Source organism: Dermochelys coriacea, chromosome 4 (assembly GCF_009764565.3).
Source record: "Dermochelys coriacea isolate rDerCor1 chromosome 4, rDerCor1.pri.v4, whole genome shotgun sequence".
NCBI lineage: Eukaryota > Metazoa > Chordata > Testudines > Dermochelyidae > Dermochelys > Dermochelys coriacea.
Window position 1 is genome coordinate 29,970,410 of NC_050071.1, and position 15,990 is coordinate 29,986,399.

The 15,990-nt window shown below is 41.0% G+C and overlaps 1 protein-coding gene across 1 annotated transcript in view; it reads left to right on the forward strand.

Moving 5' to 3' along the window:
- Positions 1 to 15,990, forward strand: part of NFKB1 (nuclear factor kappa B subunit 1) — a 101,839-nt gene that overhangs the window by 19,930 nt on the left and 65,919 nt on the right. The window contains 3 exon segments of the mRNA XM_043513207.1: positions 1,494 to 1,546; positions 4,076 to 4,160; positions 13,845 to 13,882. Coding sequence (XP_043369142.1) covers positions 1,502 to 1,546; positions 4,076 to 4,160; positions 13,845 to 13,882 — 168 coding nt within the window. The 5' untranslated portion in view covers positions 1,494 to 1,501.

Below are 15,990 nucleotides of genomic sequence, written 5' to 3' on the forward strand. Positions count from 1 at the left end.
TACATTTAACAAAGTTAAAATAAAAAAAGCAGTCTTTTATCACAATTAGACTAGAGAACTAGGAGCCAAGATTCCGAGATTCATTTCCTAGCGACTTGCTCTATGGCCCTGGGAAAATCACTTAGGCCCAAATTTCCGAAGCGTCCACCAATTTTGGGTGCCTCTCTTTGGGAGCGCTCACATTAAGACATCTGGAAAGTTAGTTGTTAGAGGTGCTGAGCACCTGCAGCTCTTATTGGCTACACTTGCAGTTGTGGGTACTCAGCATATTTTAAGCAATAATGAACACATATTGTGCATCTAAAGAATCTACTTTCCAAAGATCTCAAAACGTTTTACAAACATTCATGAATTAAGTCTCACAGAAACCCTGCACAGTATAAATGAGGACCAAAGAAGGTACAGTACAAATTTTCAAAAGTGTTGACTAATTTTGGATGCCTTTGATTCTGGATGCCCAATATGAAACATCTGTGGCCTAACTAACACTTCTGCTAATAGCTTTGCTTAAACTGCCAAAGCTCAGAATATTCAGAGTAAAAACCAGGACAAATTGATGTAAATCATCAAGCAGAAAGCCTTGATTTAACTTGATGATTTTAATCAGCTTTTCCATTTGTGCTTCAGTTATTTTTATAAGGAAAGATGCATTCTCATTGGTTGATATAACAATTAAAACATGGCTATTCACAACTAAATAGAATCTTTACATTAATCTTTTTGCTATGTAGGAGGGTACATGATATCTGCATACGTTTATTTAAGCAATTATGTAGCTTAATATTTTCAGATTTATTAATTGTACATTTTTAGTATGTTGGAAAATGGTGAATGCGATTACTTATTTATTAGATAATTAACTTTTTGCTCATGATTTGTATCAAGTTGCATTAGGATGATAACTGGAATTTAATTAAAGACACAATAGAGCATATTTATTTTTCATTTTAATATTTTAAGAGAGTATAATAAATTTGGGTCTTAACATATTTTATATTAAATTCAGATTTCATTTTAAACAGGTTTATTTTTAAAAAGAAAAACTTATAATTTAAATACCTCAATCAAAAATCTGATTTTTTCAAAAAATCCAATTTAAATTAAAAAAATTGATTTTTATCCACCCTGGGTAAAAAAAAAAAAATTATTCCTGGTTTTAATGGCATTACAAGGGGAGATGAATTTTGACCCTAATACTTTGTCTGGGATTTTCAATTCAATGGGAGTTGAAAGCAGGAAACCCCAGTTTTTGTTCTGAGTCCCACCCTTTGGAGGTGCTGAGCAATTTTAAGGGTATCTGGGCAGTGGATGATGTTGCTATTACAGTTGGATAGTTCAGAGATGGGTTGTCAGAGCTTTAACAGTGAATGCATGTGACTTTTCATTTGAAAGCAGACTAATGTTGTTTTGATACAGGTATTATTATTATTGCATACTGAAAAAAATATGGTGGTCAGTGAACAATCATCCTCTTTGTGCTTTCATCATTTCAGCTCTTAAAATGGCAGAAGAAGATGCATATATCATGGGAGTATCTGATCATCAAGTAAGTATTAACACACAGTTTATATGCTCTCAATGTGTCAAAAGCATATGAGTTTATTCTGTCTGGCTATCTTGGCTATTTGTCAGGTGCCCATTCCCATAGTGTCTAAACTTTCTGTAGTCTGACAACATCAACGAGAAAAATATCAGAATAAACCTGTCTCAATAAGAAGTCCGTATCAGTAAAATATAAATTTCTCCCACTGTAGGGCCTACCCTTTGACATTGCCTGAACGGTGTAAATGTGGCTTTAGAAGAATTTCCTACATTTGTTTTTATTTCCTAGCTGCCCGATCCAAACTTACATTGAAATTAATTCAGTGATGGCCATGACTGAAGTTAAAATAATATATAAAAATGCTCTGTTGTGTAATTATCTGAGGTTTGTTGATATGATATTGACCTCAGTGTTCCTTCATTCACAGCCATTTTGGTGGGACTCCAGAACTCCCAAACTGTTCACTGATCCAAAATGACTTTAGGTCACTTTGCATATAATTAATTGAAATGATGAAAACTGTGCTTGATTCAAAGGCTCCAATTAAAAAATACGTTAATCTCCTAAGGCTTAATGTATGTAAATACATGCTAAATGGATTACATTTGGATCTGGCTTTGCCCAGGGCAAGAATACAGTGTTGCCAGTACCCAAACTTTCAAAACTCAGGAGATTGATTTAAAAATAATGAGATTAAAAAATTACATTTGATGTTTTTATTTGCCTTCTGGTTTTGGAACTATCAGGGTGCATGGGTTACATTTTTATGCTTTTTTCCAGAGCCATGAGATCTAGAAACATACTTCTTTAAAATAAAAGCTCAGAGTCTCACCTATTCACCTGACTCCAGAGATTTAAGATTAACACCAAATATGGTGAAACTCGCAATAAAATCACTAGGGTTGGTAACACTGAGAGTAGGACAAACTTTTCTTAGAGTACATAAAAAAAGAAATGTGAAATCCTGGTCCAATTAAAGTAAACTCAATGAGTTCAGTGGGCTGGGGTTTCACTATTCAGGTCTATTTTCCCCTTGAAATACTCGTGTAACCCATCATGAGTGACAGTGAGGAATATACGTACATATAGGAAGGGGAGAAGAGATCTCATAGTTCATGAAACCTATTGAGTTTAATTCTAAAATCAGGGAGCTCATTTGTTTACATAAATGCACCCCGGGAGAAACCAGTATGACTGAAGTCCCCTGTCTTCATTGATGGGCAGTCAACTTCCTTTAAGAAGACAGTGAAAGCCTTCATCTACTTATCATGAGAAGGGCCCTCCCTACTCTTTGTTGACTACAGCTGAGAAGGATGAGAAAACAGTCAGTGGCTTGCGATTACAATTCAGTTGACTCCAGTGTTTTCCCCTGCTGAGGTCAGTGTGTCTGGACACTGCTTCGGGGGAAAGGAGAGAGAGGAAGGAGAGAAGAAAAGCAGGGAAGGACCATCAAAAATTCCCAAACTCTGCCTTAGAGCTCAGAGCAGAGTTTGCACAGCAAGCTGCCCCTATGGATACAAAGGGAGCAGCCTGGAACCATGATACAGTCAGTAGACTTTTGAAGGGAGATCTGTGTATTCACCGCCGGTGAGCTGTCCCTGTGGTCCTGTACTGGCAGAGTCAACCCAACAATTTGCTCCAAACTAGTGGATTAATTGTGATGAAAATAGAGTAAGACTTGCTGCTTCTGTGTTAATTGCTAGACCAATAATAAGTACCACATCATCCAGTCCAGGAAGATTCTCTCTTCTGTCATATTAAATACCTTCTGAAGCAAATTTGTTTTTTTGTTTTGTGCTTATCGTCCAATTTGAAAAGTGATGAATTTAGATGTGGTGCTACTTACAGTAGATCAAAAAGGCTTTTCTATTTTTTTTTTTTTTTAGTATTCAATGAGAACTTTTTAAGTTGAGCCCACAGAAGCTGCTCGTTTGGTACTGTCATTTTAACATGGTGTGTCCCTTGTGGATATGTTTTAAACGAAGATGGTGGCTAGATGATGGTTAGATAAGGGGATTGGGAGTTGGAACTTTTTAGCTCTGTCATTGACTCTGAGTATGATCTTGGGCAAGTCATCTGGGGCTAGATTTTCAAGTGCTCAGTGGCCACTATTGGGGCCACATTTTCAAGAGTTCAGCTTCGAAGCGCTTTTGAATATTTGGCCTGTGGTACATGCACACTGCCACTTTGCACTGCTCAGCAACCCCTTTCCATGCTTGCTACAGAGCTACAGGTTTCACTGGTCAAAATGCTGAGCCCTGTCTACACTACCAGGTCCACAGGAACTAGTACTAGTGGAGTTGCACCATTACAAGATGCATCAAGAAGTGTTAGTGTGGACAAGTCTTTAAACTCTTTGAGCTTTGATTTATCCTACCTGTGAAACATGAATAAGAATGTGTACCTAACTCCGAGGTATATTGGGAGTCCTAATTAATATTTGCAAAGTGCTTTGAAATCCTTCGTTGAAAGATACTGTATGTGTAAAAGTATTTTTGTGTATTAATAATGATTAACTCTGTTTCAATACAGATGTTTGCAATGGATCAGTTCATGGGAGTGAATGCACTATTTAATAATACAGGTTTCATTACCTCAGAATTACCACTACGAACAGGTAAGAGCCACTGCTATTTGGTCATGGTGATTTATCTTCCTAGTGTTTCTTCCTATTGTGTGTGTGTGAGAGAGAGAGAGAGAGATCTTTCAAAGAGAACTGTTTGTTTATATTTATTATGTTCTATTATGAAACACCTTGAAGTTTTTATCCTTACTTCCTCATATTGTTGTTAAAATGCCAGATTTTAAAACACCTTTAAGAATCTCCCCAACCTCACTTCACCTGTGAGAAGAATCTGTGACTGTTCTACTACCAAAGATACTTCTATGCCTAAATATAGAAACTAAATGTTTTAGCCAGTTAAATGTTCTGATTGACCAAACATCAATAAATGATGTGTTGAATTTTTAAAGGGACAATAGCATTTTTAGATTCCTCCAGTTGTTGTATTGCCTGCATAGTGTAACAGATACATTTTTTTGCATGCTGTCTTGTACTGTGTTTCACTTCTTGCAGTTGTTTTTAAGGGGATATGTTTCTCACTAATGAAACCTAGAATATATTCAGCTTCCTGTATCATTTGAATCTGTTTTCCTTCTCAGTGACTTCTGTATTTCCTGTAAAGTGTCAGGTTGATATTAAAAGCACTTAACAGTTTCCTGAATGTTAACACAAAGTTGAAAATGCAGAACTAAATTCTGGCATTCTCTCCCCCCCTGCCCCCAACTTCTGGAAGAAAAAAAAAAAGAAGAATATTTTGAGTCAATATGTGGATCAGTTATCCTCAGTGTGGGAATGATTTAGGGATGTTGAATGTCTTGGCAGAAATCAGAAGAATAAACATATATTGATTAATATTACCTGGTAATTTGTTCTTGGAGGTTTTTTCAAATGTCATTTATCAATATTACTTTTAATTTGAAAATAGGAGTCCTGAGCCTCCCCTGTCTAGTCTATTGGATTAACAGATTTGGAGGAGAAAAGAACTGAGTACTTATTTATAAATAATGTTGTTAGAAATTTTCTCTGACCTATTGTTAATGTCTTTACTGCTGATTCTCCACTGCAGCTTACATGTCATCATGTTCTGTTGATGATCCATTTAAATCCACAGTCTGTCAGGACATATCTGGTACTTTTGGCATTACAGGTTGCCTTGTATCACAGAAAACAAAAGTGCAGTTTGTTGGAGGCATTTGCAAATTTGACAGCAATAAACGGCATAAAAGTAAAATCCTTGTGCAGAGGGCTGTGTAAATCCCATTTAAACTCAATTTTAAGGGCTTAAGTGATGCTTCTCTGCATGGGGTAATTTCACCCCAAAAGAATAATATATACGTATTTTTGAGATGCCGTAGAGGTTAGCAATTTGTTGTTGGTTTAGCATGTCCTATTATAAATCACTCTACTTTTTCCTAGAATGAGTATGAATACATTAGGGTCAGGAATTGCTTACAGTGCCAGTGATATTGTTTCAAGAGAAATTATTTCTCTGAGCAGCAAATCTCTTAACTCACTAGCATTCAATAAATGGATTTTGCCATCAGTTGGTATAACAAAAAATGTTTTATTAACACAGAATGGAATTTGCCATTAGGATTTAATTGCAAAGCATAGAGGCTTGCTACAGAACATACACCCCGACCCCCACCCCTGAATTTCCCCAAGTCTCTGTGGTCTCTCGTTTGAAACAGTTTTAAGTAGCAGGTCCTAACTCTGGCATGATCAGTGTTACACATACCTCTGGGTCCTTCTGCCATGATATGCTTCTCACCACATGTAGCTTTTTAGTTTACCTGATAATCTTCACTGCTGGAGCAGCCAACCTCACTCCATACAGATGAGTTAACACAACTATTTCAGGATCAGAAAAATGATTTTCAGACATCTGGGCCCTGTTTACACTAGAAAAGGATGTTTTAAAAACCATATAGACCAGCATTTCTCAAATGTGGCTACATGCAGTCACCAGAGGCTTTTCTTGTGGCCACAGCCTCCTAGGTGGTGATTGGGGTGGGAAGGCAAAGCAGCTGCCCCTCCCCGGGGCCACCAGCAGGGGCTGTTCTTGCTCCCTTCTGGAGCCACTAACACTGTAGGAGCAGGCAACCAGTGTGAGTCCCTACACTCCTGGGGACTGTAGGCCTCGGGCTTCTGCCCTGAGGTGGTGGATGGCAGGCTCTGGCTGGGTGGCAGCAGGCTCTGTCCCCCAGTCGCAGGGCTTCAGGTTCCAGCCCCAGGCTCAAACCCTCCTCCCCCCCCGGCATCGCCCCGGCCCTCCCTGCCTCCCTACCCATCTAGGGCTTAATTTGTCCCCCAGCTTGCCTGGGCTGAGTAAATCTGCTGTGAAAAGTGATATTAACAAATATACAAATATCACTTTTCACTGTAGCAGCTTTACTAACTAGCACGTCTTTTAAAAAAACAACCAAAACCAGCAAACACGCAAAGCACCTTGTGTTTCTATTCTGTTTAGGTCCAGTAAAGAATAGAGACAACTGAGCATTATTTTATTATTGAGTCTGCAAAAAACAAAACAAAACAAAACCCTACATAAATAAATTACAATGATTTGGACATGTATTGTGCATATTTATTTGTTTTTCCTAAAATTAATTATCAGAGTGGCACCAGCAAGAGTTGATGGCGCACTCTGAGGCCACCAAAAATTTTGTTGTGAGAACCCCTCATCTAGACAGCTAACGCATGTTAAACTACAACTCATCCTCGAACTGCGAGCAGTTTATTTGGTGACTGCATCCTTCTCTTACAGTTCTTTTCTTTGTACTGTCTGTTACTGCAAGATTATTGACAAGTTTGCTATGCTTATGGCAGGGGACTGATTGGGTATTTATCACAAGCAAACATTTCAATTGAGTTTCAGAAACGCTGCTCACCTACAGCTTCCACTGACTTTGTCAGAGTCACTCAACTTCTTGAGTAATGTCATCATAACAAATCATGGCACATTAATTTCCTACTGTACTTTGAACTGTGGTGTTGTCACTGCTGTAAGTCTGCCTTTTAGCCACATTTTAATGTGGTATTGTGAGATGGGGATTGTATTTTAACCATTGAAAACAGAAACTAATAATGCTCTTCTTTACTCAGTTGAGATTACTTGCAGTTTTGTACTGGGATTTTCAAAAGTGCTCATCCTTGGTTAATTCAGCTCTGATGGAAATCTGTGGCTTTTACAGTTTACTTCAGTCAGAACCAACACAAGTGCTTTGGAAATCCCACCCTGATTTTGTTTGTTTGTGTGTGTGTCCGTCTAAGAAAGCGATCCTCAACTGGCCTGAGGAGCTTCCTTGGTAGTCTTCAAATGAAGCACTTTGACAACCAAGTAGGGAGAACTGAGGTGGGAGGTGTCCAAGAGAGAACTTATCTCTCACAAAGTGGTTGCCGAATGAAGAAGTTGGACAGCCAAGGCGGCTAATATCTGCCAGTGATGCAGCCCCAGCACTTAAATCTTTCAGTCAACCATGGACAATGGCTGAGTTACTGATTTGACAAGGAGCAGGTTTAATGTATAACTGTGGGTTATAGTGCCATTTGAGTATCATATAAACAAGTAATAAATAACTAGGGCGTTTAGGGACTTTCTGACAGTAGTCGTGCCTATGTGTGTAAATATAATGCAATGACGTACGCTGTTCCTCCAGCTTCATTGTGATGTAGGGTAGGTATGCCCTGTATGAATAATACACTGCACTGCTCCATGGGGAGCGTTGGGATGCATTCTGCCTTGGAGACAGGGTCTCCAGCAAATCCTTGTTGTTTAGAGAGTCAAGGGAGCACAGGCTACAACACCCCTCAAAGAAGAATAATTTACTCCAAGCCACTCCAGTCTAGTGTGGAGTGGAACGGCAGGGCTGTTGCTCAGTTCCTCCTTGGCCCCTTTTTTGGCAAGTTACACGGTGCATGGGCTGCAATTGCGGCGGTTCCCTACTGCCTCTCCTCAATGCCACAACCACTCGCAACCTTTCCCCCAACATATAGGAAAAAATCGGGTGCATCAGGGTAACAGTTTGGGGAATGCTTCTGCATCAGCGTAGGGAAAGATGCCATTTTTATGACCTTCTGTTTAAGACTGTTGTCTTCAGTGTGGATTAAACCTTCCATTGTATGGCAAAAGACAGACCATGCCTGCAAATCTGAAGCAGGGCCATTAACAACAGAATAACCGCACCTGGCAGCTGCCAAGGATTATTAATCTTACTAATGACTCTTCCCCACTGAACCCTGCTCTGTGCCCAGCAGCCATGGGGCATGTATGTGTGTGCTGGAGCAATGGAAAAATCCCCAGGAGAAGGCCAGAGGAGAAAGGGGTGATAGACTGATTGTAAAAAGAGACATGTTCTTGAAGCAAGGAACCATATCACCGCCAGAAAGAGAAGACACTCTGGAGGAGAGGGGCAGGGACAAACTTGTCTTCTCCAGCAGATAGCCAAACCTCAAAAGAGTCTCAGGAGTGAGGAGGACTCTGGGGGGAGAGGGATTGGCCTGGAGGTTTTGTTGTCCTACCTAGATCTATATCTCTTGTGCTCTCTATGAGAAAAGTTTGTGTGTGTTTAAGAAGTTCCTTGGCTTTAACTGTCATGTGGTTCCTGAAGAAAGAAACTATAAACCAGAGTGCCTACAAGGTTAGACTTCTGGGGAGAGCATTTATAAGCTACAGGGGCAATCTGGAGGGCTGAGGCACTGATTCCAGGGTTTAGGCAGCTGGTTGGTGGGGCCCCACTGCCGGTGGAGCATCAGACAGGAGGTGCTCACCTGGGAGTGCACATGAGTGCCCCAGAACTGGAGACAGTGATCAGTCACTGCCTGGACCCAAGGAACTTAGCAGCACATGGGATCCAAAGGTTGGGTACAATACAGCAGCCTGATCACCATCCAGAAGTCAGGGCTATCTCAGGGGCTAAAATTAATTGTTTCAGGCATTAATTAGCCAGGCTGTTGGCTAGGAAAATCCACAGGTCCTGCAACTCTGCCAGCCTTGCCTGGGTAGTGCCTGAGTGAAACCCTCCAATCTCACAAACCCCATTCTCCTTGGCATTTCTGTGGTGAGAGGGATTAAGGAAGTGGCCCTATCCTGAAGCTTGGTACTCCTCCAGAAAGTGTGTGCAGGAGTAGGCTCTGATAGAAAAAGGAGGAGTGTAGCAGTGAGAGGTGGCAAGAAACATGAGGTCTGTGACTCAAGTTTGAGAGGAAGGAAGGAGAGTGAAGAAACATAGCAGTTGAAGGAGATGAGGAAAGTAGGCGTATGACTCATGCAGGAGGGCAGGTAGCAGGAGTTAGTCCAATGAAGTGAGCTGTAGCTCACGAAAGCTTATGCTCAAATAAATTTGTTAGTCTCTAAGGTGCCACAAGTACTCCTTTTCTTTTTGCGAATACAGACTAACACGGCTGCTACTCTGAAACCAGTCTGAACTGAGTGAGGCGAGAGGAAGAAAAAGGAAGCTAGGTTCAAAATGAAAATGTTGCCAGTCTGCCCCAAAATGTATCCATGTTAGGTGGCTGTTAATTTCATATACAAAGCCCTCCTGTTTGCAGCAGGAGGTGTCAGGGCAAATCGTGAGGAATTGTGATGTTAGAACTTGTCCTTCTGTGGGAGTGAAATTCATTCATTCCTTTGAGGAGGGCTAAAGCACTACTTAAGTGTGCTTGGCTGCACAGGGGTGAATTTCATCCAAACAGCAGAGAATTCTGGGTAAGTATACACTAACTATAGGTTATGCATTTTGAAAATGTAGAATTGCAAACAAAGATTGAGATGTTTAGTGTTTGATTTGCTGCTGTGCTTTTTTGTGCCCGATTAACATTTATAAATTATTTGATTGTTAGAATGAAATGTGCAGGCAACAGAGCTTTCTTGATAGCTGGTACCAAATTGTCAAAAAAATAATCTCACATGAACTGAAGACCATCACAGGTCTCCACATCTCTGCTCCAGCACACCTCTTCGCTGTGTGCCTATATTCTCAAAGCAGCTTCTACATATTAAAATAATCAAAACTCAAAAACTCTTTCCTGAACAAAATACTCCACTGCACACATTCTTTCCCCAAGAGAGAACATGAGAGAGAGAATGACCCACACAGGACAAATGTTAGCCACATTATTTGATGCATTTCTGGAAGGAGTTCAGACATTACAATGATAAGCGTGGTTTAAGAGCCTGTATAGAATAGAATATAATCCTCTCTAGCATTCAAAATAAAATGACTAGGGCACTAATGTTTGAAAGTCAATTAACATGCTTGCTCTTTATTTTTAAATAACATTTCTAAATACACATAACAGTACTACATCAGAATGACTTATTTCTGCAGGGCTTTTTTTTCCCTTCAGTTAATCAGGTTCAACAATCTAATTTTTACTGGTGGTAAGAAGGTGCAACTCCAGGCCTACTTTGTTTAAATAAAGCTCTGATTCATGTAATCTGACTAGGCTATAACAAGCCATTATGCCAACCTTTCTACATTTCCAATAGCTTTTTTCTTTTAGCTTTCTCTCAGTATTAATATGTGAGGAGTCCAAAGTCATGTTCTGCCTTGGTATTTTTGTCTACTACTATTAGAACGTAGTTCAGAAGGGACCCACTGTTACAGACAAAGAGAATAAGCAAAATGGTATATCACTCTGTATCTGTTAAAATTTTTAGGAAACAAAATGTTCAGTTGTGTTCTAGAATGCCAGCAAAATGTTTAGTACATAGGAAGAATATAACCCAATTTCCATATTTGTTACTTTGGCCAACTTAAATATTAGTTTGTTTTATAGTTAGTTGCATGTAAAAGGAGCTTTAGATTCAAGATTGTAATTGCTGACCTTGGTAATATATTTTTGGCATGAAGGCAATTGCTGAGTCAACTGATTTTGACAGATAAGCAATGAGGGCTCCTATATCTGCCAGTTAGAGAATTTACCAAGATTCCCTTTTTTATTTTGAGAAGATTGTGTGATATTTTTATGTAAGGAATAAAAAGCTATTTTACTAAAATTGAATGGTCTCAGTGCCACAATCACACTACTACAGATAAATGAATCCTATAGTATTTCAACCAGTCAGTGAACATCAGGTTGCAAAAAGATTAATGGTACTCTTCTAAGATTCCCCCACTGAAGATGTCAAAACAACATGTCACTTGTGGTGGATTGTGCAGTTGTTCAGAATAAGGTCATGAATGCTCTGATGAGCTTCTGGATCTTTATCATCTCCTCAGTGGGGTATGGAAATACCCATAGGCTCTGCTAGATTACTGTGGTTTGGCTCCTTTTGGTGGGGTTCTGGTGTCCTGGCGGGCTCTGTTAGACTTGTCTTTCTCTTGGCTGTTGAAAAAAAAATGATGGTACTCACTTGTGGCACCAAAATGATATATAGCTCATTGTAGATTGTGTAGATCTTCCTAAAATTATTCTCTTTTATTACAGACTTTGATAAACAGCTGATTGTTAATATTATTAACATTTAAACGTTACCATTGGTCATATGAGTTAACTCTTTGTTAAGATGAAGGGACAGTTTACACCTCTCAACTGTTTTTTCAAGCTCTCTGGAAACTCCTGAAAGCATCTCTGCATCAGTAACACTTGGTTCACATTATTAAAATTATCTTCACAGCCATAAGGGCAAGAGATGAACTTTTTCTTTTCATAACTGAGAATCTGAACGAGATGGCAGGCAAAGGGTACTCCTTAGCTCCATGTACCTTCTTCCAATTTAAGCCCTGATTAGACCGAATTCTGCGCTCAGATGCCGTACAATGAATGACTTCATGGAGAATTTCTCACGTAGGGCCTGCTCCAAGGCCATTGAAGTCAATGGAAAGATTCCTGTTGATTTCAATGGGCTTTGGATCAGGCTTATTAGGGTCAAATTGATCTCTCTTCAGAAGACCAGCACAAGCCAATGCATCGCTTAGGTCCTCCAAACTGGGCTTGGCTTAAGTAGGATTTAAGTGGTGCATAGCCCTTGTACTGGCCCAGAGCACAGGGGTGGATTTAGCCCATTGCATCTGATTATGGACCATTTAAGTCAGTTGGAGTCTGACATTATTAGTGGAGCAGCCCCATATACTTGATGTCAGAAACTGGCTCATGAGTAAAATTTTTGAAAGTGTACACATGATTTAGACTCCTAAGTCCCATTTTCAGGAATGAGTTAGGCACTTAGAACAGGATTCATAAGGGGGACTTAAGGACCTAAGTCCACTGTAGTAAACTTAAGTTGAAAATTCAGATCCTCAAAAATCTGACTCAACTGCATTTAATCCGCTAGGTGCCCAAAGTCCATAGGCACCTATGTTTCTACTGGTAAAGTCCCCACGGTGCTTAGATTTCTGGTGGTGAGCAAGTGCACAGCCACCTAAACCCTGACATCACCGAGCAGCTTGGCACCTAACTCACACTCCAGTGGAATTCATAAACTAGGCGTTCCCCAGCCTATCTTGCCTATGGGACCTGTTCTGGTGGACATGCTCAGATGCTGCTTTAGAGGCTCTGCACAGGATCGGGCTCTGCACAAAACACAGCCGTAGGAGGAAGTGGTAAAGTATGAAATACTAAAATAGTCATTAGAGCAGAGACTGGAACTTGTATCTCCTACCTCCCAGGGGAGTGCCCTGTTAGTCAACCTCTCGTTTTCTCTGGTGCAATGAATATTTAATTATTTCATACCAAATGGAATGGCTTCAACAGGAGAGACTGAGAAAGCCTCTCCATAGGATGCCCCATAGCATGGTGGTTAGGGCACTCACTTTGTGGGTGAGTGACCTGGTTTTAAATTTCTGCTCCACATTAGGCAGGGGGGGAATTGAACCAGGGTCTCCCACATCTCTAGTGAGTGCTCTAACCTGTAGGCTAAAGTTTACAAGCAGCCGCCTCTGTTTTTCTTGAAAAGTATTTGACATAGAATATCTGCCTAACTCCAGGAAAGGGTTCACAGCTGTTAATCCCAAATCCAGAGAAGTGCCACCCTTCGGCCCGGAGTTGGGATCCTTAACTCCTTCGGGGGCTAGGGCTTTGGCCACCCACCTCTCTTTGGCATTTCCTACTAGCCTGCTTAAGCAGCTTCCTGCTCAGCTTGCTGACTTCTGTGAATCTCTTTTTAGGCACCTCGCTCTCCCCAAGGCATTGTGTATGGAGCCTGCATGCCTAGCTCAGGATTGTGAATTCCACTTGCTGGCAGGATGCTAAAACATTGCAGGTCTCAGCCTTAGCTCCCTTTGGGAATCCCCCCATTCAAAGCCTAAGGCGATGTCTACAATGCACACCTACCAATGGCACAGCTGTGCCAATGCAGCCACGCTGTTGTAAGGTGCCCTGTGTAGCAGCTCTTGCTTCCCAGGAGAGAGCTTTTCCGGCGACAAAATAAAACCACCTCCAACGAGGGGCAGTAGCTTCCTCCATGGGAGCTTGGCTCCCGCTGACGAAGCACTGTCCATGCTGGCACTTTTCATCCTTAAAACTTTTGTCATTCAGAGGGGTGTTTTTTCACACCCCGAGCGACAAAAGTTTTAACAACGAAAGTGCCAGTGTAGACAAAGCCTCAGTCTCATTGAAAGTCAATAGGATGTCAGCTCCCAAGTCACTTTTCAAAATAAAACTCAGGTTCTTCGGCATATTTGAGAATTTTACCCAATGTCTTTTTCGGATATCTAATTTAGCCCTCTGACTTCTTATATGTGATGCTGATGTAAATCAGAGGTGTGTTATTATTTTTCTTTTTTTTATTGGCAGATGGACCATATCTTCAAATCATAGAACAGCCTAAACAGGTAAGAGGAATACTGCATTTTGAAAATCTTTTGGGTAGCTGTGGCAGCATATTGTCTGAGTACAGCTGTAATCCAAGATGAAAGGAAACTAAATAATGTTGTTATTCACCTCTGTTGATATTCACCTTTTCTTGTCAACTGTTGGGAATGGGCCACATCCACCCTAATTGAATTGGCCTTGTTAGCACCGACCCCCCGACTTGGTAAGGCAACACTCATCTTTTTGTGTGCCATATATTTATCCCTGCTTACTGTATTTTCACTCCATGCATCTGATGAAGTGGGTTATAGCCCACGAAAGCTTATGCCCAAATAAATTTGTTAGTCTCTAAGGTGCCACAAGGACTCCTCATTGTTTTTGAATAATGTATCTCATTGTAAAGCATTTTGAACTAATAAGAAGTGTGGTGCGTTATTAGCAGGGTTCTGTTTTGTTTTTTACGCTTTTATAGCAAGGTTGTTTCCTGTTTTGTTCTGTTCTTATCTCTCATCATCTGTCTGGAAGTGTCACAGGACAAAAAAAATCTGAGGGTTATATTAAATGTATTTTACTAAAGGTAGAAAACATTTCCATCTAGGAATGAGCCTGAAAATAGATTATGAGAGGAAAATATCCCAATGTTTGAAACAAATATGAGTCAATGAAATATTTCTGGAAAATTTGTAGGGTTTTTTTCATATTTCTTGCTCAAATGAAAAATAAAAATAACATATATAATGGCCCTTTTCCGCACTCTTTTCAAAACCCTTGCAGGAAATTTTAACTCATGATTTGTATAGCCCTGTGGGATTCCTTTTGTCACACGCTTGGTAACACTGAATATCCCAAGAATAAATTAAGGTAATTTTGGGATACAATTTTTGTACAAGTGTAACAGACCCCAGTTGTCAGCAGGTGGGATCAAACCTGGAACCTCAGTGCATGAGTCTCTATTGCATGAGCTAGAAGCCACATGGCTCTTGCTAAGGCTGTAGTAAACTCATTAATCTCTAAGTGGTCTCGGTGCCACTAGAGGGGACAGAACACCACATCCAGGAGGTGTGTGGGTTACACAAGCACAGAACAGCACTACTTTTCATTCCTTTGTCAGTATGATTTTCATCTCACTGCGCTACTTGGGCTTCATGCAGGTAAAGTGTATGGGAATTGCTGGGGATGGAAACCACCTTCCCACGCAGGGCAAAGGTGCAGAGTGCTCACTGTGATTGATACTCCAGCCTCTCTGTTAGAATTGTGGCTTCAGCCCTTCTACGGCATTTGCACATAATCCTACATCCAGTGATTCCTCCCTCCCCCAATACAATACCGAGACCCTTTTCCTACCCCTCCCACACAGTCACATACAAGGCCAGATTGTGAGGCTCTTGGGTGGATGCATAGGGAGATGGAAGTGACCAAAGATTGCTCCAACCCAGGCATACCCCATGTAAAGGCCTGTCACAATACAATCTGTGCATTCGGGAATGCAGTGACTGCTCACTCCAGGAACATCTAAAAACATACATCAGCCCAAAGGAAGTTGTGGGAAGGTGGGTCCCTGACCCCACCCCTAGCTTTGCATCGGGCTGGCCTGGCACACCAGGGGGATGCACGCTGCACTCAGTGAAGTGTGCATGCTCTGTGCACCAGAGCTCTGGGGAGCAATTCTGCTTCTCATGTGGTTCGGAATCATCCCAAACGCCAGGCTGTGCCTTAATACTGATTGGGTTCTACAGTGTGCAATGGGTGTAAAATGGCCACCCCCTCATGCTCTCATTGTAGAGCCCCAAGGGCGCACCAGACAATTTAAGGTTTGTAATGTGGCTGTACAGGGTGAGCCATGGACAGGAGTACTGTCAGCAGTCTCATCACTGGCCCCACATATGTCAGTCATGGGGGCAGGACAATGCCAGTAGGGAAGGTTATACAGGCAATTACATGGATCCAGCGGCCTTGGCATTTGCAGTGGCTTCAGTGTGGTTGTTCTGCAGCCTAGCCTTAGATTTAGGAATGAATTTCAGCCCTGGCTCCCCAACCCCAATCCCCACTTGGTCCTTCACAGCAGAAAGCCCAATTGCTCTGCCTTAATAATGTTGAAGTGAATTTAACCTTAGTGTTTCCTGATTAT